The sequence below is a fragment of the Falco biarmicus genome, chromosome 5 (genome assembly GCF_023638135.1).
Source record: "Falco biarmicus isolate bFalBia1 chromosome 5, bFalBia1.pri, whole genome shotgun sequence".
Taxonomy (NCBI): Eukaryota; Metazoa; Chordata; class Aves; order Falconiformes; family Falconidae; genus Falco; species Falco biarmicus.
Genome location: NC_079292.1, coordinates 21300982 through 21326214, shown reverse-complemented (window position 1 = coordinate 21326214; position 25233 = coordinate 21300982). Strand labels below are relative to the sequence as shown.

The following is a 25233-nucleotide window of genomic DNA, read 5'->3' as shown; positions in this document are numbered from 1 at the left end:
CCACCGCTCTGCCCTGCAACGAGTTGGATCCCCAGGACCCCTCTTCACCCTGGCTTTCTCCGCAGATCCTGTCCTGGGTTATTTGATGAAAGGCCTGTGTGACAGGCGGCTGGCCTCGGCGGCGGCCAAGGCCATCCACAATATCTGCTCAGTATGCCGGGACCACATGGCTCAGCACTTTAACGGGCTGCTGGAGATAGCCCGTTCTCTCGACTCCTTCACGCTCTCTCCAGAGGCTGCTGTGGGACTCCTGAAGGGTGCGTATGGAAAAGCTGTTAGTGTATTTATTTGTGGAGGTCGCTCACAGTGGATGCTGCGCAACCCTGTTTTCACGTGTTTTTTCTTAGACAAGTCTCTCGGTTTGCCCTGAGGCACTCCACGCGTCCTCATTTAGTCTTCTCAAGAGCTCACTTGGGGCAGGAGGTAGAAAGATCCTTCCAGGGTTTATAAGGTATCTCCATCCCTGGTCTCAACTTGAAATGCAGGAAGAAAAGTTTCAAATACTCACAGCCAAGCTAGCAGCAGGTTACTGCTATATCCGATCACTTGGAAATCGGTTGCTGTACACATAGGGTGGAAAATTGTGAGCATTTGTCATTTTAGAGACAGTTTGAGCACAAGAATGTAGTTTTTCAACTCCAGCCTGCAGTCAGAGCATTTTCTACTCACCAGGCCTTTGGCTGTTGGGCATTATGTGCCTCTTCAACCAGGGCTGGTTTCATGGTCGTGCAGGACTCGCGTCTGGGCTTCAAAGATTTGCAACGGATTTAAGTGCTTCTGAAACCTTTAAAAATGCAGCAGCTCTGGAAGCTGTGCAAAGGGAGCCTTACTGTGGTGTACAGTCAGGTTGTGCATGACAGAAGAGGCAAAACTCAGTTTTTCACTTGTTTGTACCTGCATATTGATGCAAGCAGCCTTAGCCATGCTTCTGAGCTGCTCCTCTCCCTGACGCTACAAAGTATTTTCTCCTTCTTTAAACCAACACAACAAATACAATGAGCCAGGGAGAATTTTTTCCTGCTTTTGAGTGGGGTGCTGTGACGTGGCAGTGGGAAGCGGCTCAAGCGCTCATCTTCATATTTTATTTGTGTGGGAGCCCTGCAGTGCCTTAGCTGTGGGTCAAAAGAAGCTTCCTCGGACCTCATGGTGCTGCTGGGCAGGGACAAGGATGCTGCAGGAACACGCCGGTGTCCCCAGATGTGCTAGTGATGCCTGTCTGCCTCTAGATCATCCCTGTTCTCCCACATGCCAGCATCCCTTCCTCCTTCCCGCCCCGTAGAAATTATTTGGGTGTCTGGTTTAATCAAAGAGTTGAGTTCAAGCTGCAGAGAAACATTTTTCAGTCTCGGGAAGCAGTCCCTCCCTTTGCCCCAGAGCCGTGCCCTCTCCCTGCCTGCACACGGGCTGGTGGCAGGCTGCGGCTGGGCTTGTTTGGGAACCTTGCTCGTGTTGTGTTTCACCAACTGCACTCCTACGCTGCATTCCTGCTCCTGAGCCTGTCTCCTCTTGCCTTTCAGGGACAGCCTTGGTCCTTGCCAGGCTCCCCTTGGAGAAGATAGCAGAATGCCTCAGTGAACTCTGTGCCGTACAAGTGATGGCGCTGAAGAAGGTACGTCCCAGTTGGAGCTGCGTTAACATGCTCCTTGTCTGTCACTGGTTTGGGTGGGAGAGATCAGAGGCCATCAAGCTGCCATGGCTCCCTCTTTATCCAGCGGCTTGATCTGCTGGGGGAATTGTGTGTTCCCAAAGCCAGAGGTGTATGAAGACTCCAGGACTGAGACCGTACTTGTCCCCATGTCTCTCCTGGCTGAGAAATACCTAGGTGGTAGAGTGTGTAATGAGTTAAATGGGAAGAAGATGGTCCCTTGAAATCAGTTTACATCTAGGAGCCAAAGGGCCTTCCTGAACCCACCTCTCATGCAACAGGCAGCTTTCATCCCACATCTCCGGGATGGAGAATGTGGGTATTCAACTCCCCGGTGGGGCAGGTAGCCCCAAAAGGTTATATTCTGACTGTCCCAAAACCATGGTGGCCCTAGTGACCTTTCCATGCAGATCCAGGATAGCAGAGAGTAGAAGTCTCAGAGGGTGGCAGAAAGAGGGAGGGAAGCCTTAAGGAAGGGACATACACGTCCCCTGCCTTTTCAGGATGACCTGTAGCTGCACCAGAGTGGTTCTTGAGAGCTCTTTCTGCCCACACTGCCTGCTCCTAGCAGCTCTCACCCACCGGCAGGCTACTCTTCCATCTCTGGCCCTGCTCCTGTCTCCTTCAGAGACCTCTTTGAGGAGGTTCTGAAGGCAGAGGAGACAAAAAGAGAAGCCGCTCTGAGCTTTCAGAGTAACCTGCATGCATGTGGCTGAGGCTAGGAGCTGCCTAGGTCCGAGGCAAGGTTTGAGGAAGTGTCTGCTCTGCTTTGGCCCAAAGGAGATGTGATGGTGCTGCCGGTGGGTCTGGTGGCCAGGCAGTGTTTATTCAGTCTTCACTGGGAACAGGGCTGCCTGTGGTCCTGAAATCCCATCTTTTTCCCTTGTTTTCTAGCTGCTCTCTCAGGAGCCAAGCAATGGCCTCTCCTCAGATCCTACTGTGCCCCTGGATCGACTCGCTGTCATATTTAGGTAAGGAAGGAGCAGCTGGGACAGCCTGTGCAAGGAAATTCATGAGCGTGTGAGTCAAAGCTGCTCACCCAGAGACAAAACCAAATTAGCAATGGCTCGTTTACCCCTGGCCCCCAGGGGAACAGGCTGGAAGCTGCTGCTTCACCAAGTTCAAGGCTCCCCAGCCCCCCTAAGCCAGTTTCTCGTCCCCCTCCCACAGCCTTGGGGCAGGTGCTTGAGGCTCCAACTAATTTCCTCAGCTTTAAGCCCAAAACCCAACTGAAAAAATACCATTAACCCTTTGCTGCTTTTCACAGACACACCAACCCCATTGTAGAAAATGGACAAATCCATCCGTGCCAAAAAGTCATTCAGGAAGTAAGTACCAGCAGGTCTGGATTTGGGGAAGGAATTACTGTGGGGAGACTGAGGGAGAGTGTCGTACCAGGGGGGCGGTTCGGTTGCAGTCCCCAGCTGCCAGACAGATTTGGTGCGGCCAACAGCCTCTCTGCCTGGGGCTGTGCAGCGTCGGGGAGAGGAGCTGCTGGTGGAGCACCTTCCCTCCTGGAAGCAGAGATCCTTGAGGGGAAGGGATTTGGGACTTCAAACCCGTGGAAGGGGACCTGGCCTCTGGAAATGACCCAGGTGCCTTAATTTCCCTGCCCTTGTAATGTTTGCAGCGCTGCAACCAAGGTGTTAAGCCACTCTGTGCTCTTCACTCCTACATAAAGCTAATTTATGTGTCTTGTAATGCAAGTGCCTCTTGGTTTTGGGACCTGAGTGGCATCTGCCTGACAGTACGCTTTAACCCATCCTGTCTGTCTGTGCTCAGATCTGGCCCGTGCTGTCGGAGACCCTGAACAAACACAGTGCCGATAACCGCATCGTGGAGCGGTGCTGCCGGTGCCTGCGCTTCGCTGTCCGCTGTGTGGGCAAAGGCTCTGCCGCCTTGCTGCAACCGCTTGTCACCCAGGTACGGAGGCTGCCGCTGAAAAACCATGCTCAACACCTTTTGTCGGGACGCTGTGATACCAGGCTTGGAGCTGTCATCAGAAGGTGCTTGCTGGGTTCACAGTAGCAGGCAGGCGTGTCTCACGGGCAGCTGCCAGGCTGCCATCGCTGTGCAGCCAGGCAGCAACTGGCGCTGGAAAGTGCTGCGGTAAATGCCAGCAGTCTCGGGAGCTCCTACGTAAACCCTTGGGGAGTAGAGAGAGCCTTTGAACTGCAGGGAAGAGCTAAGCTCTGCCCGATTGATGCTCTGTAGGTTGTGGGAGCCCTGCAGTTGTATCTGTAATTTGAAAGGTATGTGTGCAACTCCTTGAAGAGGTAATTCTCAGCCTGATGTTAGGTGTCTCCCACTCTGCTGGGTGCTTCCACTGGGCTAAGGGAGGATCAAAAGCCAGGGGAAGCCGCATTGGCTCTGGGAGCTGCAGCACAGAGATGCTCCCCAGTGCAAGATCAGACCTGAGCCAGTGCCTCAGGAGGTCCCGTGCCCACCGTGGGACTGGGGGAAGGTCTGACAGGCTGGGACATCATCTCGGCATGCAGCGAGAGCAGGCCTTTCTGAAAGAGATGGTGGGACTGCTGGGCAGATACAGCGGGCACTGCCCCTGGTGGGGATGGTAGGAGGCAACGAGTGTGTATGGCTTCACCCCGCCGTGGCTCACCTGTGGATGGGAGCTGGGGGCTACAGCCCTTTGCCGTCAGGAGGACCGTGCCCATGGCCAGGCTCTCTGCAGTAGGGCCAGCCCTTTGGAAAGCATGGAGCTGGCCGAGGAAATCGCTGCCCGTGGCAGGGGAGCTGCCGGGTTCCCAGCCAGACACCACAGCTGACAGGCCCCAGCGAGCAGCACGCAGGGATTTCTCTGGTGGCAACAGCTGCAGCAGTTTCTTTGCCAGACCTGCTGCCACCTGCTGTGTTGGCGGTGGGCAGGCAGCGTTCACGGTGCCAGGTGGTGCGTGTCTCCCTGCAGATGGTGAATGTGTACCGGGCACACCAGCACTCCTGTTTCCTCTACCTGGGCAGCATCTTGGTGGACGAGTACGGCATGGAGGAGGGCTGCCGGCAGGGACTGCTCGACATGCTGCAGGTGGGTGCTGAGAGGTGACCGATTTGGTTCCCGCATATCTGTATCGTAGAATTGTTTAGGTTGGAAAAGACCCTTAAAAACATCAGCTGTTAACACCACCAGGTCTGCCACTAAACCATATGCCTAAGTGCACCCCCCATCTACACCTCTTTTAAATCCTTACAGGGATGGTGACTCCACCACCTCCCTGGGCAGCCTGTTCCAGTGCTCGACAACCCTTTTGGTGAAAAGGTTTTTCCTCATACCCCATCTAAACCTCCCCTGGTGCAACTTGAGGCCGTTTCCTCTTGTCGTGTCGCCTGTTACTTGGGAAAAGAGACCGACCCCCACCTGGCTGCAACCTCCTCCCAGGCAGCTGGAGGGAGCGAGAAGGTCCCCCCTGAGCCTCCTTTTCTCCAGGCTGAACCCCCCCAGCTCCCTCAGCCGCTCATCAGACTTATGCTCTGGACCCTTCACCAGCTTCATCATTGCTTTTATTTCCACGTGCCAGCGCAGTAACTACCCCTCAGCACTCGGGAAGGCTGTGCCTCGGGTGCCCAGAGGGTTTGCACAAAGCAGAGCAGTTTCCACAAGGTGCTGATGCAAACCTAGGCTCGTCCCAGCACCTCTCTGCTCTCCCGTAACTTGGTAGCTGGGTGAACAAAACCGAGGAAGGGACGCTTTTGGTTAAAGCAGAACTGGTGAGTGGCTGCTTGTTGGAGGAGCCAATCGCCGAGGAAGGCATTGCTGCCTTGAGGTACGTCTCCTGTCAGAGGGGAATCTATACTGGCCCTCTGGTCTTTGACAGTGGCTGTCAGGAGAAGCCAGGGTCTGATCCACTCCAGTGTGGTCCGTGCTGGAAATCTCCCCGTGGAGAGAAGGGCACTTTGAGATGTAATCGTAGCTAATTACTAATAGATCCCCGCAACCCTTCTCCTAGGCGCTATGCATACCCACCTTCCAACTCCTAGAGCAGCCCAACGGCCTTCAGAACCACCCAGACACTGTGGACGACCTCTTCCGACTAGCAGCCAGGTAGCCACACTCTCCTGTCGCCCTCTCCTGCTGCACGAGGACACCCCAACCCCTCTCTCCATGCAGAGGGGTCCCCACACGCCCGTGGGAGCGCTCATGTCTCTGTGGGTGGGTGGGAGATGGCAGGGTCCTGCCTTCCCACCAGCTCACGGGGATAGGCAGGGTGCCGGGAAGCCAGGCAGGCACCAGTAACATGTCTGTCCCCTGCCTGGCCAGGTTTATCCAGCGCAGCCCCGTCACCTTGCTCCGCAGCCAGGTGATGATCCCCATCCTGCAGTGGGCTATTGCCGCCACCACCCTTGATCACCGGGATGCCAACTGCAGCGTCATGAAGTTCCTGCGCGATCTCATCCACACCGGGGTGGCCAATGACGTGAGTGACCCCTGGGGTTGTTCCTCAGTGGGGGAATCTTCCTCTGTGGAGTAGGGAATGCCATCCTCATCAGCGTTTGTCACCTATGAGGGCTGTCCCGCTGCCATAGCCAAGCCACCACAGTTATGCCACCGCTGCCAGCAGAGGTGCTCTGGGAGCTGCTTCCAAAGCAAGAAGCAGCATGTCCCTGTCCCCAGGCATGGCTCACCCCGCTCTCCTTCTTCCCGCAGCACGAGGAGGACTTTGAAGTGCGGAAGGAGCTCATCAGCCAGGTGATGAACCAACTGGGCCAGCAGCTTGTCAACCAGCTTTTGCACACGTGCTGCTTCTGCCTGCCACCGTACACCCTGCCCGATGTCGCCGAGGTGCTCTGGGAGATCATGCAGATCGACCGGCCGGTGAGAGGGACGGGATATATCCCAGAAGGGCACAGGGCAGGGTTGGGCTTCAGCCCTGAGCCATCCCAGCATCACATGGGCAGAGCCAAATCCCAAAGCCTCCCCCAAGCCAGGACAGCAGAGTGGGGTTTGGCTCCATGTCCTGAGTGTTTTCCCTTCTCTTGCTTCCTGCAGACATTTTGTCGCTGGCTGGAGAACTCGCTGAAGGGTTTACCAAAGGAAACGACAGGAGGAGCCATCCAGGTCACACACAAACAGCTGACAGACTTCCACAAGCAGGTCACAAGGTGAGCATGCCAGTGGAGCGGGGCAGGGTGCATTGCTGGGAGCCAGGACAGCAACAGGCAGCACATGGTCACGGTGCCAGCGTCTCCCTTGCGAGCCCATCTCTGAGACGTGGCCATCACACCCCACCGCGCGTTGTCCTCTGGCAGCCCCGAAGCGCCTCTCTGCAAGAGCTGAGCGTGCTGGTGGGATGTCAGTCCCAGCCCCTGCCCATGAATCCACTCGGATGTCTCATCCAGCATACTCCCAGTACAACGAAGGCTGTGGAAAGCCTCGCTTTGGAGGGCATGTGTTGCCTTTTCCATCACCCAACAGGTTTTTCTGCTCTTGCCTGAGCCCTGTGGAGCCAGCATCCCTCCCTGCCAGGGCGCAGGCAGCTTTTGCAAGCCAGCCTGCCGCCTGCCCCCCCTCCCTCCAGCTCCCCGGCCCTGTGAGTCACTGGCTCCTGGCCACGCTGCTCCGATGGCTGGGTCCTGCCTGGGCCTGCTGCTGCGGGCTGTGTCTGCTCCCAGGGCGAGAGCGCAATCAGCCCGGCAAGCTGCAGCCTGCTCTGGGCAGCCACTGTGAGCTGGCACCTGCTGTCCCCCCCCTTCTCTTGTGCTGCCGTCAGCAGCGACACCGGCTGGTTTGGGGGCATCCAGCCGCTCAGTCCCCAAACACTCCTTCTGCCTGGCTTGGTGTCAGCAAGCAGCCAGCCCCTGCCCCGGAAAAATCCCGGAGGCTGAGTCTCCTGCTGGGCTCTGGCTCCTTTCATCCAGCCACCACCACAGTGGGACACAGGTCACCACCAGGGACGGTTGCAGGGGATGCTGAGCCCATTTTGCCCCGACAGTTGCTCCTGCATCTCCTCCAGCATCTCGGAGCCCAGCTGCCACGCTCCTGGTCCCCGCTGCCATCTCGTGCTGGCAGGAGTGCTGGCTGCCTGTTCTGGGCAGGGAACTCTCCACTTCCTAAATGTCCCCCGATGATGTCACCCCCTGATGTCACCTGTTTTCTTGCAGCGCTGAGGAATGTAAACAAGTCTGCTGGGCTCTGAGGGACTTCACCCGCTTGTTCCGATAGCTCCTGCTCCGGCACCGGCACGGCGCCTGTCTCCCAGGTAAGAGCCAGCAGCGGCACCGCGAGCAGCCGCAGGGACCGTGACCCTGCGCCACAGTGGGACCATGGGCTGTGGGGCTGTGACCCCACTTGCCGTGGCTGTGCCAGCCCCGGGAGGGGCAAATGGGATGAAGGACTGACCCCCTTCTCTCTCTCTTTCCCTCTCCCACTCCCAGGAATGTCTTAATTAGAAGACAGGAAACAAAGAAAACCAAGAATGTGTCCCACAATCAGCAAAGTTCATCGTGGCCGAGGGCTTTCACTCGCTCCAGTGCGTCCCGCCAGCCAGGAGAGCCGGGGCCGGCGCCGCCTGCGCGTGCGGGAGGACAGCTCGAGGATCCCGCTTTCCCAGCGGATTTGCTTCCAGAACATCGGCTACCGAAACAAGAAAACAAACCAACGGGAGAAAAAAAAAAACCACCCAACCACCAACAAATGACAAACACAAAAAAAACCAACACAAAAATAAACCACCACCAAACACCGGAGGATAATGAATTTGCCCGGCAGCAAAACAAGAGTGTGAAGTAGAAAACTTTCTGTGAAATGGAAAAAGAAAAACAAAAAAACAAAAGAAAAAGAAAAAAAAAACCACAAAACAATAAAAATTATTTCAGGAAAGATGGGGGTTTAAAATAGATTTAGTAAAACCCAGTGGCTGCAGGGTCTGCCCACCCTCCCGTCCCGGGCAGGAGTGGAGACATGGTGGCTCTGCCCTCCCCGAACCCGCCGCGTCCTGCCTAGTGGTGACCTCCCGGAGAAGATGCAGGCGGGACGGACTCTTTAAATATATATTATATTTTTTTCTTCTTTTTTAGGTTGTTTTTTTGTTTGGGGGGTTTTATGTTTGGGGGGGGATTTTTTTGTTGGTTTTATTTGGTTTATTTTAGGGTTGGAGCGTGCGGGGAGGACACAGCTCGAGCGAGTGCAGGGACGGGGCTGGGAGAGGGTCGGCGTGGGGCCTGCGGGCACGGCTGGAGCGCATGCTGTTCCCTCCGGGGGTGTGTAGCCATCTCGAGAACAATAAAAACAACAAAAAACTGAAAAAATAAATTAAAAACCCAAGTCCCGGCCTGGTTCTTCTCTCGGGGCTGTGCCTGGCTTTGCTGTTTGGGTGCGCCGAGCTGCAGCCCCAGCCGTGCCAGTGCCGGGGGGGCAGGTCCCATCCTGGCACAGTTTTCTTGCCGTTTCGCCCCCCACACTACGGGAGGACGGGGCAGCCCCAGAGAGGTAGGTTCAACTTCTCCAACGGTCCAGCCTCAGCAAAGCCTCCCCAGGGCACGTGGTCATGGTGCCGTCCTCCCTTGGGACCCAGCGGGTGCTCATCACTGGTAGCTCCGGAGGGACAGGGGCATGGATGGGGATGGTGCTGGGTGGCCCCAGCTCCATCGGCCTGGACGGCCATGGGGTGACAGAACGGGGATCCACCACTCCAACAGGCTTGACGGTGCCACAGGTGGCCCGTGTGTCCCTATGTGTTCCCTTATCACTGGGGCAGGGAGCCTGGTGGCAGCACCCAGGCTCCAGCAGCGGCAGCGGGTCTGGGCTCTGGCTGCACCGGTGGCAGCCGCTGCTGGTTCTGCCAGAGCTGGTGAAGCTCCTTGAACTGCTCCACCATCTTGTCCTTGAGGTCAGGGTGGGAGATCTGCAGGGGGATGCTGTCGGCTGACCAGGACAGCTCTCCTGAGAACATCTCCAGCAGCAGCCGTGCCGCCACCGGCACCACCTGTGAGAGTCCCCACAGCGTCAGCCGGCACAGCACAGTGTGGGGACGCCCCATCTGTGTCCCCCAGGAGCTCTGGGCAGTGCCCTCACCTGAGGACAGCCCTGGGTGTCCCCATTCCTGGGAGCCCTCACCTGCACCGTGATAAGCTTTTTCTCCTTGGGTTTCTGGTCCGGCCACTCTTCGCCGAAGCAGAGGAAGATCTCGAAGGGTGGGGGGGTCATGGTCTGGCCCTTCTGGAACAGGATGAGGCCTGCGGGGCCAGATGCCACAGTAAGGCGCAGGATGGGGCATTGCACCCGCTGGTCCCACCACCACCCCAGCTGTGTTCACCCATCCCAGCTCATACCTAATGTACCTGCTGGCGCGTGTCCCCCATCCCAGCTTGGTCCCCAGGTGCCACCCAGTCCCCATGTACCTGCTGGTGTCCCCCCATCCCAGTTTGGTCCCCAGGTGCCACCAGGTCCCCATGTACCTGCTGGTGTCCCCCCATGCCAGCTGACCCCTGCATGCCACCTGGTGTCCCCAAGAGGCACCGGAGACAACCACCCCATTCTCCTCTCACCATTGAGAAACCCCTCAAGGCTGAAGAGCTTGGTCTTCTTCTCCCTCTCAATGGGGTTGGGGCCAGCACTGTGGGTGGCACAGGGCCCCGTCCAGAAGACCTTGCACTGGCAGAGGCGGATGGCGTAGATGTCCTGGCCCTGCAGCTCCAGGATGAGCCCGCGGTCCAACACATCCAGGAGCTGGTGGGTGTAGAAACGCTGCTTCTCGTTGGGGATGGTATCAGTGGCAGGGAAGCGGACCTGCTCCAGTGTCAGTGGCCCGAAGAGCTCCACCTGCTCCTGCGTGGGCTCCAGGCTGCTGTGGAAGAGGCGGCAGCCATGGGGGTTGCTGATGGTGAGGACGCAGACCTGACGGCCCCGGTACTGGAACTTGATCTCCAGGTCAGTCACTGCCAAACGGATGCAGATGTCAGCTGCCTGCTGGGAACCATGCCACGGCCACCACCACCCAGCCACCCCATGGCCACCCCACACCCCCAGCCACCCTGTCCAGCCACCCCACACCCACGGACACCCATGTCCACCCAACAGCCACCCAACACCCGTCAGTGCCCGGCCACCCCATGGCCATCCCCTCCCCATGCCGAGCCACCCTCCAACCCACGCTCATCCACCATCACCCATTCCATGGGCATTCCCCACCCACCCACCCCCATTACCACCCCTCCATAAGCACCCCACACGCCTGTGACCCCCATGAGCACCCCACATCCATGCCCACTCTCCCTATGGCCACACCCGGTGCCCCCCACCACCACTCATGCCACCCCACAGCCACCCCCCCTCCATGGAACCCTAGCCCCACCCACCAGCCCCCCCAGTGGCACCCCATCCCTGCCCCACAGCCCCCCCAGTTCTTACATGGCAGCATGTGGGGGCTGATGAGCAGGTTGGGGATGATGTGCTCCATGGGTGCTATCGGGCAGGTGGACGGGGGCCCCAGCGTGCCCAGGGGTGGCCCCGTCTCGCTTAGGGTGGCAGGGGCCAGTTCGGGGGTCCCATGGGTGTCCCCCACCTCAGCAGGGAGCAGTGCTTGGAGGGGCGGTGCAAAGGGCCCTGGGGGGCAGCCGCTGCCGAAGTGTGGCTCCTCCTTGGGCCAGGGGTAGGAGGGTAGCAGATCCCCCCCATGCCGGGTATCTGGAGCACAGCATGGGATGGGAGGGCATCCGTGGCCCCCAACCACCCTCTGAAATTGCTGGGTGGGTGCACCCTGCACTCCCCCTGACCTGACCCTCCACCCCCCCAATGCCCCCCCACTCACCTTTGATGCTCAGAGATGTCATCTTCTGGAGCTGCAGGGAGGACAGCGGGGTGGTGATGAACACATCCACACCAACACCTCAAAGTGTCCCCCGTTTGGGGGTCCCCCCACTCTGACCCCCCACCATGTACCTGGCTGACATCCTCCTCCCCGACGCAGCCATAGTCATCCTCAGCCACTCCATCTGCAAGGGAGAGACAGGCTGGGGAACGGGGTTGGGGTGTGTGGGGGGGGGGTGTGCAGGGGGAGTTGTGGGGTGCTGGAGCATTGTGGGGTGCTAGATCCTTGTGGGGTGGCTGGGTCCTTATGATGTGTGGGGGACATGGGGTGCTGCAGCACTGCAGGGTGCTGGGTCCTTGTGGGGTGCGGGGTGCTGGGGACCCATGGGGTGCTGGGGCTTTGAGGGTGCTGGGCTCTCACGGGGCGCTGGAGCTTGGAGAGGTGCTGGGCCCTCATGGGGTGCCCGAACGCCTCCCCAGACCGCCCACCTGTGGTCTCCATCCCACCCTGGCACCCCCACCCATGGGTGCCCCTGCAGCACCTGCGCCATCAGCTGGCCCCTGGCAGAGCTCGTAGACCTTGTAGGGCTGGATCGGGGTGGCCTTGGTGCCGTCAAAGAGCAGGCGGAACTCGCGGCTCTTGTTGAGGGCGCAGCGCAGGTTGGCCTTCCACTTAGCTGGGTCCGGCTCGTCCACCCCCTCCGTGAACTTGCCTGTCTCCTGTGCCCAGGCCTGGGGGCAGCAGGGTCAGCACCCAGCGTCCAGTACCCAGCACCCTGCCGAGCACCCAGCGCCCACTGCTCTGCCCCAGCACCCACTGTCCTGCCCAGGCAGCCCTCAGCACCCCATCACCCCCCCGTCCCATGTCCCCCTATTCACCCCATTGCCCCCATCCTGTGTCCTCATTGTCACCCCATGATCCTTGTCATCCCATCTCATGTCCCTTTCATCACCCTGTCATCCTCATCTCCCATCCCCCCATGTCCCACATCTACCTTGTCACCCCCATGTCCTGTGACCCGTGTCCCCCTTGCCACTCCATCACCCCTATGCCCCATGTGTGTTTCCCCCACCACCACCCCATCACCTTGAAGATGTTGTCGTGGTCCTGAGGGGCTGGGGGGTGGCGGGTGGCATGGCGCCAGGGGATGGCAAAGCGTCGCCGCTCAGCGTCCAGCCACTGCAGCCCCGGGTAGCGCTGGCTGTTGACCTGTGCCACCAGCCACGGCTTCAGCCGCACCCGGCGAGGCGGGGGGTTCATGGCAGGACCTGCAGGGGGACAGCAGCACCGGGGCACCCATCAGCACCAGGGGGCTGAGGCCCGGCAGGCTCGTGACACGTGTGACGGGGCTCAGGCTGGGCCAGCTCGTGACACCTGTGAGTGTGAAGGAGCCGAGCTCGTGACACGTGTGTGCAGCTGTGACAGGCACCCGTGGGTGCCCCCCCTGGCCCCGAAACAGGAACTGGAGTGTCCCCCGGGGCCGTGGCTGGCAGCTGGGGGGGTGGGGGGGCACCCCGTCCCACATGGGTGTGGGGCTGCCCCATGCTCCGAAAGCAGAACCTGCGGCTCCTCTAGGGGAACAAAACCAGCCCTGGGGCCGCGCGGGGGAGGGGGGGACATGACACTGCGGGGGGACACGGGGGGGCACAGGGGGGACACACAGAGATGCACGGGGGGGCATGGGGGGTGACACACGGCGGGGGGCCAGGGACACGGGAAGGACATGCAGGGACACACGTGGGGCACATGGCGGGGGGACATGCAAGGAGACACTGGGGGGACATGGGGACACATGGGGAGATGGGAAGGACATGCGGGGGGACACACACGGAGAAGACACACGAGGAGATGGGGGGGACACGGGGGAGGGGACACAGGCACCGACCCCACGGGGGCTGTGACCTGTGGGGCACCCGCAGAGCACCGTCACAGCCCGGTGGGACAGGTGGAAGAGCCCAGTCCCCATGGGGTCACTGTCATGGTCTCTCTGGGGTCACGGCAGCCACGTGAGGGAGACCACCCCCGTGTCCCCCCGCACCAGTGCACATGGAGATGGTCGCACCCGCGTGGGCCCCCGCGTGCTCCAACCCACGTTGCTCGCGCGTGGGGGGCCCCGGGGACCCACCGGCCCAGGGACAGGTCCCCAGACTGCGGCACCTCCGCTCGGGTGGGGCGGGTCCCGCGGGTGCACCCGGGCTGCTGCCACCCACTCGGGCCGGGGCGCTGTCCCCGGGTGGCCCCACGGCTCCTCCTGGGCACCCCAGCACCGCTCCCGCGCGGCGCCCACAGCACCCGCTCCCACCCGCGGCGGACCCCGAGGACCCGGCACCGGGACTCACCTGCGCTCCGAGGCCGCCGCCACCGCCCAGCGCTTCCGCACGGCGGGGCGGGGGCGTGGGGCGGGGGCCGGGGCGTGGGGCGTGGGACGGAGCCGGCCACGCCACCACTCCGGGACCGCCCCGGCCCCGCCGCGCCCGGGGTGGGGCTCGTGTGCCCCGCCCGTGACCCCTGTGTGGCCCCCACCCATGTTCCCCCACGCGTGACCCCTGTGTGTCGCCCTCCGGGGTCCTGTCTCCGTTCGCCCCCACCTCCCGGGGTGTTACCCCGCAGCAACTGCAGACACCTCATTAACATACGTTTTCCATAAATTTGCATACCTCGCGCCCACCGCCCACTTCGAGTGACGCGCGGGAATCCCTGAAGTGGGTGGGCATTCCCCATTTCCCCCCCCCGCCCACACACCAGGCTGTGATTGGCCGCGCTCGCTGTCACTCACTATAGGCGTGGCCCACCCTCCCACCACTACTCCGGCCCCGCCCCCTAGCGCCGCTCCCCCCGCCCACCCCCGCCCCTCACTGGGGCCGTTGCCGGGTAACGCGGGGCGAGGGGCGGGGCGAGGGGCGGGGCGAATCTCCCCACAGCGCCGGGCGGGTCACGTCGCATGCGGGGCCCTTGCCACGGCCCCGCTGCCCCCCACGATACCCGCCGGTGTCCCCCCCCCCGGCAGCAGGAGCCGGGTACGATGGTGGCGTCGGGCCGGCAGCACCCGGGGGGGGTCGCGTCACCCTCCCACGAGGGACCGTGGGGACCTTCGGGTAACACGCGGTGGTGACCCCGGGGCGAGGCCCATCGCCCCCCGGGGGACCGGGGGGGACCGGGGGTCTGCGAGGAGGAGGAGGAGGAGGTATGGAAGAGGTACTGGCCCCGTGCCCACCACCCTGGCAGCAGCGACCAAACCACCCCTGCCTCCTAATTAGCTGCCCCCACCCCTTCCTGCCTAACGAGGGACACGTCCCCGGGGTCACGGTATGACCCTGCCACGGTGCATGGGGTGTCCTGGGGTGGGCACCCATGGGGAGCGGGCCGGGCGGGCGCCCCACCCACCCACCAGCATCCATTCCAGAGCCGCACCCCACATGCAAACCCAGGCGGGCACGGAGCACCGGGGGAAAGCACCAAAAAGCGCTGGTTCCTGGGATGCAGGGCAGGTGCATCCTCGGGGATCCTGGCTCAGCCTCCACTCGAGTCTCACTCCCATGTTTTCTCTCCCGGCCACAGCAGGAGACCCCTGAGTGGGCCGAGGTGGCATCAAGCTTTTGGGCCGGGATTTCAGGGAAAGGGGAAGGAAGAAGCCAGATGGTTGTGCGTTTGCCCTCTGCCACCTCCTCCTTTCGCATCCTCCTCTGTTTGGGGAAGCACCGGCACTCAGGGCATTTGGTTCATTTTTAATGTTAATTTTTCCATTGCTAACAGCAACCACCTCGGATGGCTTTGCTGTCCACACAAGGCCCAGGGCGCTATACCAGTGATGGGCTGTCACCCATGTCCCTGTCCCCAGTTCCACTCTCTGCCATGTGTCCGCACAAGGACAAAGTGGGGATGAAAAAATAACTTTTTGGGGGGGTTATCATGGGTGAGATCGCAGCAGAGGGGACTTCCCCATTTGCTTCTTCCACCAAGAAATGAAACCGTTGTTGCCAGCAGCCCTGGGCACGCCGGCTCTGTGGGCTGGGTGCCATGTTTTGCTCCCAACCTGGCGCCCGTTTCCCTCTCCCAGCACTCTCTGCTTCTTATTTTTCTATTCCTAGCAGAGAAACTCAGTTCAAACTCCTCAGGATCGCCCTGGTCTCCGTGGCCGTGAGAGGGAGCACTCAGCCCTGCCGGCGCCAGAGCGGCTCCCGGGATAACGTTGGTTGGGATTTCCCGGAGCTGGGCTGTCAGCGCCTTGGAGCCTTCGCTTCCCAGGCCCCCCGGGCAGCTGCCCCCTCTGGATAACCAGCCCGATATATTTTTGGGCTACTTCACAGGTAGAGGGCAATCCTGCCCGAAAACACGACAGCTGTGTTCTGCCTGTGTCTCTGCCTGCAGGTGTCTCAAATCACCTATTTATTTGCTCATTAATTAAGGGGGGGGGGGGGCGGCGGGCTGCAGAGACACTCCCTGACCTCCTGCTCTCTCACCCTTACTTTGGTGGCCTCCTCCTGTAGAGCCAGCTCTGCTGCAAGTGAGATGCACTGCCAATAAGGTGGCTGGGGTGCCAGAGCAGTGCCGGAGCAGCGCCAGGCCAGCACCAGGCCAGCACCAGGCCAGCCATCCCACTCCCAGGCCATGTGGGAAGGGGGATAAGCATGACGCCATCGTCTTTCTGGGAATTTTCCTCCGTGGCTAAAGCCCAGCTCAGTTTGCCACCGCCAGCCAGGTTCTGTGGCACTGGGGACAGCACCTCTGAGCCGGCTGAAACCCAACTCACATGGAAGATGCTCTGGCACTACTCGTGACATCCAAGAGTTTCTCCATGTCGTCTCTGGGAAGAGGTGGTGAGGTGCTGGGCATTAGTTTGCTCTGTGGGTTTACTCTCTGGTTCTGATGTCTCCTTTTCTCTGCAGCAGCCATAAGCAGACGGTTCAACAAAAGCTGAGGGAATCCTTCCCCATCCCACGGCTGCTGGTCAACAGGCTCACCACCTTCCTGATCGAGCTGGTTCGCTTCCTTGGTGAGACCTTGGTCCAGGTGAGCCACCTCAGTTTCCCTGCCACAAAGAGGAGACGTGGTACAAGCAGTTTCTCTCTCCAGCCTCTAACTGAGACTTTTCCATCTGATTTTTTTAATTTCTGTTGATTTTTTTTTTTCAATCCCCATTTGCCTTGAAGAGCTCTGCATTGTTAAAGCTCAGCCCCATCTTAGCAGTGGATGTGTTTGTGGGTAGGCTGGGCTTGTTCTCCAAAAGAAAAGAAAGCCCCAAGGTCAGAAACACAAGATATTTTTTGGTGGAGGTTAGGTGGCGTGAGAAATGCAAGTATTTGATACTTACCCAGAAGGTTTGCTCTCCAAAAACTGTGGTTACACCCCAAAGACACCACCAGGACCCTTTCTGCCCATTCTGGGGTCACTGAATGGGGACAAGGCAAAAGGTGAAGTAATTGTAGGAGGTGATGAGATGTGCTGACAACCCTGGATATAAACCTTCTGCTTCCCTTCTTCTGAGTATTTCCACATCAAAATACTTCAGTACTGGGAGGGGAAACTTCAGGTTCTCTGTTCTCTCAAGCTTCTCCTCCCATAGCGAAATTTTTGCATCTTGGCCACCTTTTTGGTGTCTCTAAGAAGAGCAAGGAGTTCCTTGTGAGTAGCTTGCTCTTCAACACACCTCAGGATGGCACATGCTGGCAAATATTCATCAAAACCAAGCATTTTAACCTAAATTCACCTTCCCCTTCAGGTGCTGGTGGTTGGTTTACTGACAGCCATTGGTGATCATATTTGGAAGCCCTTTTTGGCAGCGGTGTTCAACAGCCTCCTGCAACCTCTGCTGGTGTTCCTGCTGAAGGTCCTCTGCAGCATCCAAGACCTGATGGACCCCCTCATCAACATTCTAGCTGGTGTCTGCTCGCAGCTCGCTGTGCTGCTGCGGGCCATCAGATTAGTGGAGATAAACCTACAGCTGGACAGGACTGGTCTCAGGGCAGATGGCAGTGGGTGAAGCTAGGTCTTGGGTGGTGAAAGAAGGAGGGGAGGAGGAAAATGCTTATTTCTGCAAAGGGCCATGCAAATTGAGTAAGAGTGGGGCTGCCTGTGGCATGGGTAGAAGGTGAGGAGAACGAGGTAGCTGCAGGTTTCCATGTGAGCAGTAGGTACGTGGCACAGGTGGGATTGGGTTTGTATGTTCAATTTTTGCAAACACCCCCTTAATTAACCCATTAAATTATAATTTTAGATCTTGGACTGTGTCTCTAGTGAGGTGGTGTTCCTCTTCCTGCCTGGAAGACTTGGCTTTCCAACTGGGAAGGACTTCTCCATGCAGCTTCTTGCAGTGGGCCAGCCAGGCTCCTCTGGTGGGCTCTGCTGCTGATTTCAGAGGCAGTGTGGTATCCGGAGCCTGACTTCCTGATTCCCTGCCAGTAAGGGATGGCCTCTTCCCAGAGAGCTGAGTGGCTGCCAGGCACCCTCGGTGTGGTCTATGCCCTGACTGGAGCAGCTCTTCATAGCTGGGGGCATGGGATAGCCAGGAATTTGGGAACCATCTTTAACATAAGTGAATGCCACCACTTCAGTGTTCCTAAAAACTAGGTCTGGGAAGTGTTTTGGGTAGCAGGAGTATATTTCCATAGGAACCAGGAGGCCAGAGGAGTGGAATGGCAGGCAGTGAAGCTTTGAGTGTGTTTTGTAAAATCTTTGAGGGGACCAGGGCTCGGACTAAGCCACATTTTGGGGCTCATGCCTGCGCCCCAGATACCAGCTCCCTTCTCTAACAGCATGTTCTCTCAGGAGCATTTCCCATTGCTCACATGCGCTGCAAGATCCCTCTGGCCTTGATGATTCCACGCTGAAAGCCCTTTGCTTTTTATGGGCAGAGAGCAGCTTGTTTTTAACTTCCTGGCCTGTAAGATCATCCAAAGCATTGGAGTCGGCTGGCTGCAATTTAATGAACGAGCTCTGAAATGAGGCACTGCGAGAGGTCCCCCCATGGTGGCCGTGCCCGTCAGCGCGTGCTCACTACCCTGACTCGCTGTGCTATTTGGGTGCTGCTGAGTTCATGGAGTTGCAGCGGTAACAGGATGTTCTTCAGCAGTACAAAGGGACGAGCTGGAAGCCACCAAGGCAAACAGGAGTACTACCGGGTCAGATGACTAAGGGCAGCATGTGATTGAAAGCCAGAGATGAGCTGAAACCTTCCAGGCAGTGGGAAATGTGCTGGTTTTCCAGGAGAGGGAGAACCCGACCAGCTTTGCCCTTGCTCCTCAGCTAACAGCACCAGAGCCAGAGGAGAGAACTGCATGCAGGTATGAGCAGAACATGGCCTCATGGATTGGATTGGGTCCAGGATGTCCTGCTGCAAAGTCACCAGTGCCTGGACTGTGCCTGGATGGCCAGACAGAGGGTCTGAGAGCCCCCAGAGGACACTCGAGGGACACACAGTTGTCCTCAGGATGTTTCCATCCATGCAAGTCTCTTGCATCAGGGTGCAGGCATGTCCTGGCGACTGCTCCTTGATAACAGACTTTTCTGCAAGGAAGTGATTAAAATGAACTAACACAAACCCTGGTTAAGAGGATGGAATTAATTTGAGGTTTCTTGCTTTGTTGATTTAGCTGAAGATTCACTTTAATGATTTTAAATGGCTTTAATTAAATCAATCTGCTCTAAGAACAGGAATTCCTTTTTTTTTTTTTTTTTGGCTAAAGCTCTTCGAATCATCACAGATCCAGGAGACAGAGAGAGTTGGGAAAATTCAACACCCAGGAGTGAGGATAAGCAGCTTGTGTCATGCTCAAATAGCATCAGAATAGCATCTTGCCCCTGGCTCCCCGCAGGCACCCCTGAGGCTGTGTGAAGAGTTGCCATATTCCCCCTGCAGCCCCCTGCCCTGCTGCGGGATGGGGGATTCGCAGGTTCTGCAGTGTGCTGTGGACATTGTAACAGCTGGTTGGAGTTTGTTTTGCAAATTAGACATGATCATGTCCTGGCCACAGCAGCTCAAAGAGAAAGAGGTGCAGAAAGTCACTGATTTTTTTTTTTTTTGAGTTTCAGGGCCTAAAGGGGTGAACAGCAGCTCTGGGCTGCTGGCCACACAAGTGTCCTTGGTGTAGCTCTGCTCATCAAGAGCAGAAAACTCTCTTTTTTTTTCTTTTTTTTTTTTTCTTAAAAAACAAGCAAACCCCAATCCAAACTACATGTGTTTAACACAGCCAGTCTGTGCTTTCCCTTCACTGTTCCCCCAGGCAGTCCCAAACACTGGCAGGGGCTGGCAGCCCCAGCTGCTCTAGGGGGATAACGCCCCTCTGGCATGCACACACCTCTCCGTGGGAGCATGCATGTGTCTGGGACAGGGTCTCAAGGCAGCTGTCTCATCCTCAGCCACCTTCCACATGTCCCCCGTGCTGGGCTGCTGGTGCCCCTTGCTGCTGGTAGTGGTGCTCAGTTACAGTGTCGTGCTCGGACAAGGACATTTCTCCCCGTCCACACTGGCTGGTGGCAGCAATGCTCATGGGGCTTATGCTCACCAGCAGCCTGGGCTGGCAGCTCCCTCACATTGCTGATCCCTTAGATCACTGTCCCAAATGCCTTCCCTGCAGCTCATCCCTCTGCTCCCAGCACCGTGGCCAAGCCCATGAAGATGGCTCAGCACACAGCATGGGAGTGCGGAGGAGCAGCAAGATGCTTCCCCTGTCACAACCGATTTTTTTAGTTAGCCTTTCAGACCTCAAGGCAGGCGCTGTGCCTGTTGGATGGGGGCACAGCTCTGTCCTAGTCCTTTCCACCGCGATCCGTGGGGGTTTTGTCAATGGCTGCCCCGGAGTGGCTGGGGAGGGGTGGGTGCAGGGCTGGGAGAGCAGCCAGCTGGGATGTGGAGGAATGCCAGGACGATGAGCACAGGGCCTCCTTCGGCTCCTCGTGGCCATCGCTTCCCTAAATAGACGGCTGCAGGGCGGGAGGATTAGCTGGGGGCATTCCTCTGCCCCCGGCTGCTGACCCCAGGACGCGTTGCTCATCGCTATATTAAATCCTGCACATAACAAGTTGCTCTTCACAAGCCCTTTGCTCCAGGTATCAGTATTTCTGCTCTTCCCTCCACCTCACACTTCCAAACAACACGGGGATTTGCAGATGCCGAGTCAGTTTTGGTTTGCTCTGCTCAGACTTTGCAAGGGAGGTTTGTACTTTTCCCTTTTGATGCCTCCTGGCACTGCTTGCAGAGTGCGAGGGTATTTATAGCCACCCGGTGAGGTTAAAAGCTACTGCTGCTGAACGGTTTGTGAATGCTCTGTGCCAGCCCGATGACGGGGCTGGTCACTGCGTGGTTATATCCACATGGTTTCACGGGAGGAGCCAACGGCCTGGCACTGGCTTGAGGTTTTTGTCAGATGGGCATCATGGGAAGGGGGTCAGCCCTGCCACGTAACTCTGCTCAGGAGAGTGGCCATAGGAACAAGGCTGTGTGGGAATCCACCAAATCGTACCCCTGTTTGTCAGTGGAGTCACACAGATGCCACAGCCTGGGGTCAGGACAAGGCACAGAAGTGATGAAATAAATTGGGAATGAGCTGTTGGGATTAAGTTTGGAAAAGCTTGGTGTTTTAGTTTTTTGATGCCACCTTCCCATGGTTAGAGGTAAACTGAGGCAGGGTGTGAGTCAGTCTTTCCCATTGGGACGCTCAGTGTTACACCTTCAGAGTGGCCTCCTGACAGTTGGGTCAGGGCTGGTCATTTTGCCCATTAAAAAAATGGAGTCGTGCTGCCTGTCCTTGGGCTCTTCCAGTCTCCCACATCATTCCTTGTGCCGGAGATGCCACGTCTCCCTCTTCCCTGTGCCCCTGCATGCAGCTCCGTGTCCTCCACCCTTTGGCATGCCACTGGGTCTGCAGCTCAACCTCAGAGGGCTTCCCATATTTCACCTGCAGGACCTGTTGTTCTGCTGAGGGACCTCAGCCCACCTCATGGTATTCCCTCAGAGTAGTCATCACCACTAATGTCGCTCCTGGGAAAGGTTTGTCTGACCTGCTTCTTCATCTGTCCTGTCCAAATCAGCCCACTGTAGGTCTGCATGCCAGACCTGGTGCATCCACAACCTCATCCATGGTCTGGATATGCAAAGGAAGACTGCTGCACCACCCCCAGCAGGAGACTGCTAAAATGCCTCCCATATTTTCTTTTTTTCATGTTGATCAAGTGCAGGTTTTCTGTGCTTTCCTCCTAGACCACAGTTTTGAGACCTTTGGATGTTGTCACTGCCCTCCTTTGGGCTTTCTGCAGGTGGCCCAGGGATCATGCATTCACAATTTGTTTTTTTTGGGGGGAGTTCTGGTGGTGTTACCACTTTTGGGAAATAACCTGAAGAGAGGGTGGGAAGCAGGCTGTGCTCCCAATAAGCATTTGAGTCTTGCAGCGCTTCTGTAGCAATTTTCCCAGAGGGACTCGTAATGGCATGGATAGCAGCTCAGTATCCAACCGCCCTATAACAAAGCTGGCATCCCAGGGCAAAACTGGAGTTAGGAATTCCCTTCAGATATTTTCAATCCTTAATTTAATACTCCCCGTTGCCAACATGAGTTGCAGCTCACACGGAAGCAGGCCACTTCTTGCAGATGTAGCCAGGAGAGATGCACCTAATTGCCTGTGTTACACAAGCCATGGACTTCTCCAGTTAGTTTGAGTTTGAACAACCATGCGTTTCCTAGTTAAAACATCCAACTCTGTATCAAAACCACACAGTCCTGGCTGGCGAGATTCCTTCCACCTGACTTTACCTACAGAGTCCTCCAATCTTCCAGCACTCCAGCTCCTTCATGGCATCGTTTTTTCTCCAGCTCCTTAGTGGCATCAGTGGTTCTCCAGACTCTCACAAAGGTTTTAAGCTAAACCCAGCATGTAAACAGTGTCCATCACTTGGCAGTGGCTGCAGCGGTGGGTGGGATGATCGATATGCCAGCCGACTAATAAAATGTGCTTTTCTTTGCCCAAATACCAAGGTCATCTTCCCCTGAACTTCTCTGCTGTCCAGGGCATGTGACAAAGAGGTAAACAAGGCTACAGCTGAAAAGCTAGTTAATAAGTAATTTGTTCTTCTAATTCTGTGCTTTTGAAAGAGTTTGAAGGTATAATTAATAAGTATTCAGCACCTTCAAAAACCAGGACACTTACTGCTGTACAAAACAGGAACTGTGTGAAGATCTGATTTTATAGACTATTTGTGGTTGTACCCATTCTTAGGTAAGGTTTTGAGCAAGACAAGACCTGTGGGGAAAGGAATTATCTTTTGTTAGCACTGTCTCGGCAGACAAAGCAGCTGAACATCTACAGTTTTGGCAAAACCAAACCAGTGGGGCTGAGGGATTGGGAACCTTGAAAAGGATCAGAAGTGGATTTTACCTCATGCAAAAATATTGGGGACCACACAGAGTATCCAGCTGCAATGTGTCACCATTTTTAAAAGACTCTGAAAAAATGGAAGAACTAAAAAAAAAAAAAAAACCACAAAAAAAAACTGAAAATGGTCTGGTAGTTGGAGAAAAGGTCTTTTATAAGGTACTTAGAGCTCAAGGTTTCTTTAGCTCACCAAAAGGAGATATGATTTAGTTTCTGCGTATGAGCATTTCTGCAAGAAAATGTAAGGGAATACAATGATCTTAAAAGCAGCAGAGAATATCAGAATCACAATAAGAAATGATGGCTGCAGAATAAAAAGCTGCATAGATCAAATGGGATTTTAGACACATAATTTGATTTCATAAGGATGATCATACCACTGGACCAGGCTGCTGAGGAAGAGGAGAATCACCCGTGAGGAATGCTGCCATGAGGAAGGCTGACTGACTGCAGCTCTTGTCATTCTTGGAGACTTTAAAGCTTGCAGGCCTGATCATCTCAGTCAGGATTTAGTGCTGAGTTAGATTTAGGAGGCCATAAGCACGGAGGTATTTTAATCAAGTAAAACTTTCCAGGCAGAAAGTGAAGGACACACTGCTAACCTTATCCTGATGAGTCGCTGATAACTCAGGAAGAAGAGCCTCAGATTACTACTCAGTCCTCCGTATTGTGGCCTTTGCTGGATATTTAAACATAGTCAGAAATCCAGGCCAGAAGCTGAACTGAGTCACTAGCCCGACTCTGTTCAGCTTGAGCAGGAGCGTCCACCACTGGACCCCTGGTTTGGTAAGCCAGTCAGCAACACCTCCCTCATTCTGTCATTCTCCAGGCCCTCTGCCTATATCACATTGTGTCCTGCAGATCCACTCACAGGATCCCCTGACATCCAGATCCTTCTGTGCCTGGGACGAATTATCAACCCATTCGGGATGGAAGGCAGGTCCTGGTGCCGGGGGTAATCCCCTCCTCAGCCTTCACTCCAGGGAGCTGTGCAGTTGTTGAAGGCAGGACCTGGTAGAAGCCAGGCTGTGGAAATGGGGATGCTTCCAGCCGTCCTTTGAGCCCTTAAATCATGCTTTATAAGAATGTGGACTTGATGATCCTTATAGGTCCCTTCCAACTTGAGATATTCTATGATTCCATAATTCTTTGTAACGAAAAAAAAAAAAGTAAGTTTCTGGTCGTCTTGGGTGTAAAGAAAACCTTGAAAACACAAACATTAAAGTTTAAAAAACATGAAGACAACCCCCCACAAGCCATCATTTATTAAAAAAAATAATAATCTCCTGATTTTAAAATCTGTTCACAATCTTCTGACATTTGGCCAGTTATACCACAGACACTTTATCGCCACTGTGGAGCTGCATTTGAAACAGGGATGTAGCCTTACACATGCAATTATTTTCTCGAGATCTTCTGATATGAGCACCTACAGAGACAAGAATAGAAAGATGAAGCGTTAGTTTTTCAAGGAACTTTCGCGTAATTTTTTTCAGTTAATGACTTAAGAGTTGGGACGAGTTCTAAAATGTCAGCTGGCTGAAGCAGCTTTTAAAATTGTTTACCATGACACAGAGGGTGGGAATTATCTCAGTGTACTGTAAATATCTGGTGTGAACATCTGTCATGGATGGCACAGCTCAGCTTCCTTCAGAGACTGGAGAGAAATGCACTCTCAGGGTACAATTCATGTGACCTAATTTAGGCATTTACTTTAGGATGAGATGAATCATGCCCTGGAAGTGCCTATTTCTTTCCAGTGACTATAAGGGGAGTCTAGACAGCCAGCACAGATGTGGACATGCACATCTCATCAGACGAATTGTATCCAACGTGATTAAGGCTTGACCTCAGCCACGCTGCTATTTGGCAGCAATATATCGACAGTCTGATGCGTCATGGTACGCTGATGCAGTATGAAATTAAATAGCAATGTGATGCTGCTTCAGGGTGATCTAGTAAAATGGGATTTTGGTAGTACAAGACATTCTCTCCCGATGGGATCACATCTTGCTACAAAGCAGTAATTTTAAATGTAAGTAATTAAAATGCCATGCAGCATTTTAAGCCCAAATTGAAATATATTTATAAAGCTTGCTGTCAACTTACCAGCATAGGATCCCTGTGCTCCTCCGAGTTATTTTTGGATTGATGTGGTCATGACATGCTTGCTCAGGCCACGTCTGACAGCGCAGCAGGGACCCTTACTATGAGAGACACTGAGGTGCTGGAGCATATCCAACAAAGGGCAACAAAGCTGGTGAAGGGTCTAGAGCACAAGTTTTACAAAGAGCGGCTGAGGGTACTGAGGGTGTTCCACCTGGAGAATAGGAGGCTGAGGGAGGACCTTCTCACTCCCTACAATTTACCTGAAAGGAGGTTGCAGCAAGGTGGGGGTCAGACTCTTCTAAGTAACAGGCGACAGGATGAGAGGAAATGGCCTCAAGTTGTGCCAGGGGAAGTTTA

General features: G+C 56.2%; 2 protein-coding genes across 6 annotated transcripts in view; one reads left to right on the top strand and one right to left on the bottom strand.

The window, feature by feature from the left end:
• Nucleotides 1-8913, top strand: part of TNPO3 (transportin 3) — a 44808-nt gene extending 35895 nt beyond the window's left edge. For both annotated transcript variants that reach the window (XM_056340071.1, XM_056340072.1), the window contains 12 exons: nucleotides 66-257; nucleotides 1518-1609; nucleotides 2540-2616; nucleotides 2913-2973; nucleotides 3428-3568; nucleotides 4569-4685; nucleotides 5605-5699; nucleotides 5916-6072; nucleotides 6303-6470; nucleotides 6645-6757; nucleotides 7757-7854; nucleotides 8030-8913. In XM_056340071.1, coding sequence (XP_056196046.1) covers nucleotides 66-257; nucleotides 1518-1609; nucleotides 2540-2616; nucleotides 2913-2973; nucleotides 3428-3568; nucleotides 4569-4685; nucleotides 5605-5699; nucleotides 5916-6072; nucleotides 6303-6470; nucleotides 6645-6757; nucleotides 7757-7817 — 1274 coding nt within the window. In that variant the 3' untranslated portion in view covers nucleotides 7818-7854; nucleotides 8030-8913. The remainder of the gene's footprint in view (nucleotides 1-65; nucleotides 258-1517; nucleotides 1610-2539; nucleotides 2617-2912; nucleotides 2974-3427; nucleotides 3569-4568; nucleotides 4686-5604; nucleotides 5700-5915; nucleotides 6073-6302; nucleotides 6471-6644; nucleotides 6758-7756; nucleotides 7855-8029) is intronic.
• On the bottom strand, nucleotides 8631-14838 carry IRF5 (interferon regulatory factor 5). Of its 4 annotated transcripts, none has more exons than XM_056340077.1 (9): nucleotides 14815-14838; nucleotides 12490-12671; nucleotides 11945-12134; nucleotides 11535-11587; nucleotides 11404-11434; nucleotides 11004-11279; nucleotides 10142-10531; nucleotides 9711-9829; nucleotides 8631-9579 (listed from the first exon to the last, which is right to left on the bottom strand). In XM_056340077.1, exons 1-9 carry the CDS (start codon nucleotides 14819-14821, stop codon nucleotides 9340-9342), a joined length of 1488 nt encoding a protein of 495 aa, XP_056196052.1. In that variant the 5' UTR covers nucleotides 14822-14838; the 3' UTR covers nucleotides 8631-9339. The 4 variants fall into 4 exon arrangements, with proteins under 4 accessions (XP_056196052.1, XP_056196051.1, XP_056196050.1 ...); XM_056340076.1 differs by having other exon boundaries at nucleotides 14792-14816; XM_056340075.1 differs by lacking the exon at nucleotides 14815-14838 and adding an exon at nucleotides 13743-14073.
• Between the last annotated feature and the right edge of the window lie 10395 nt (nucleotides 14839-25233).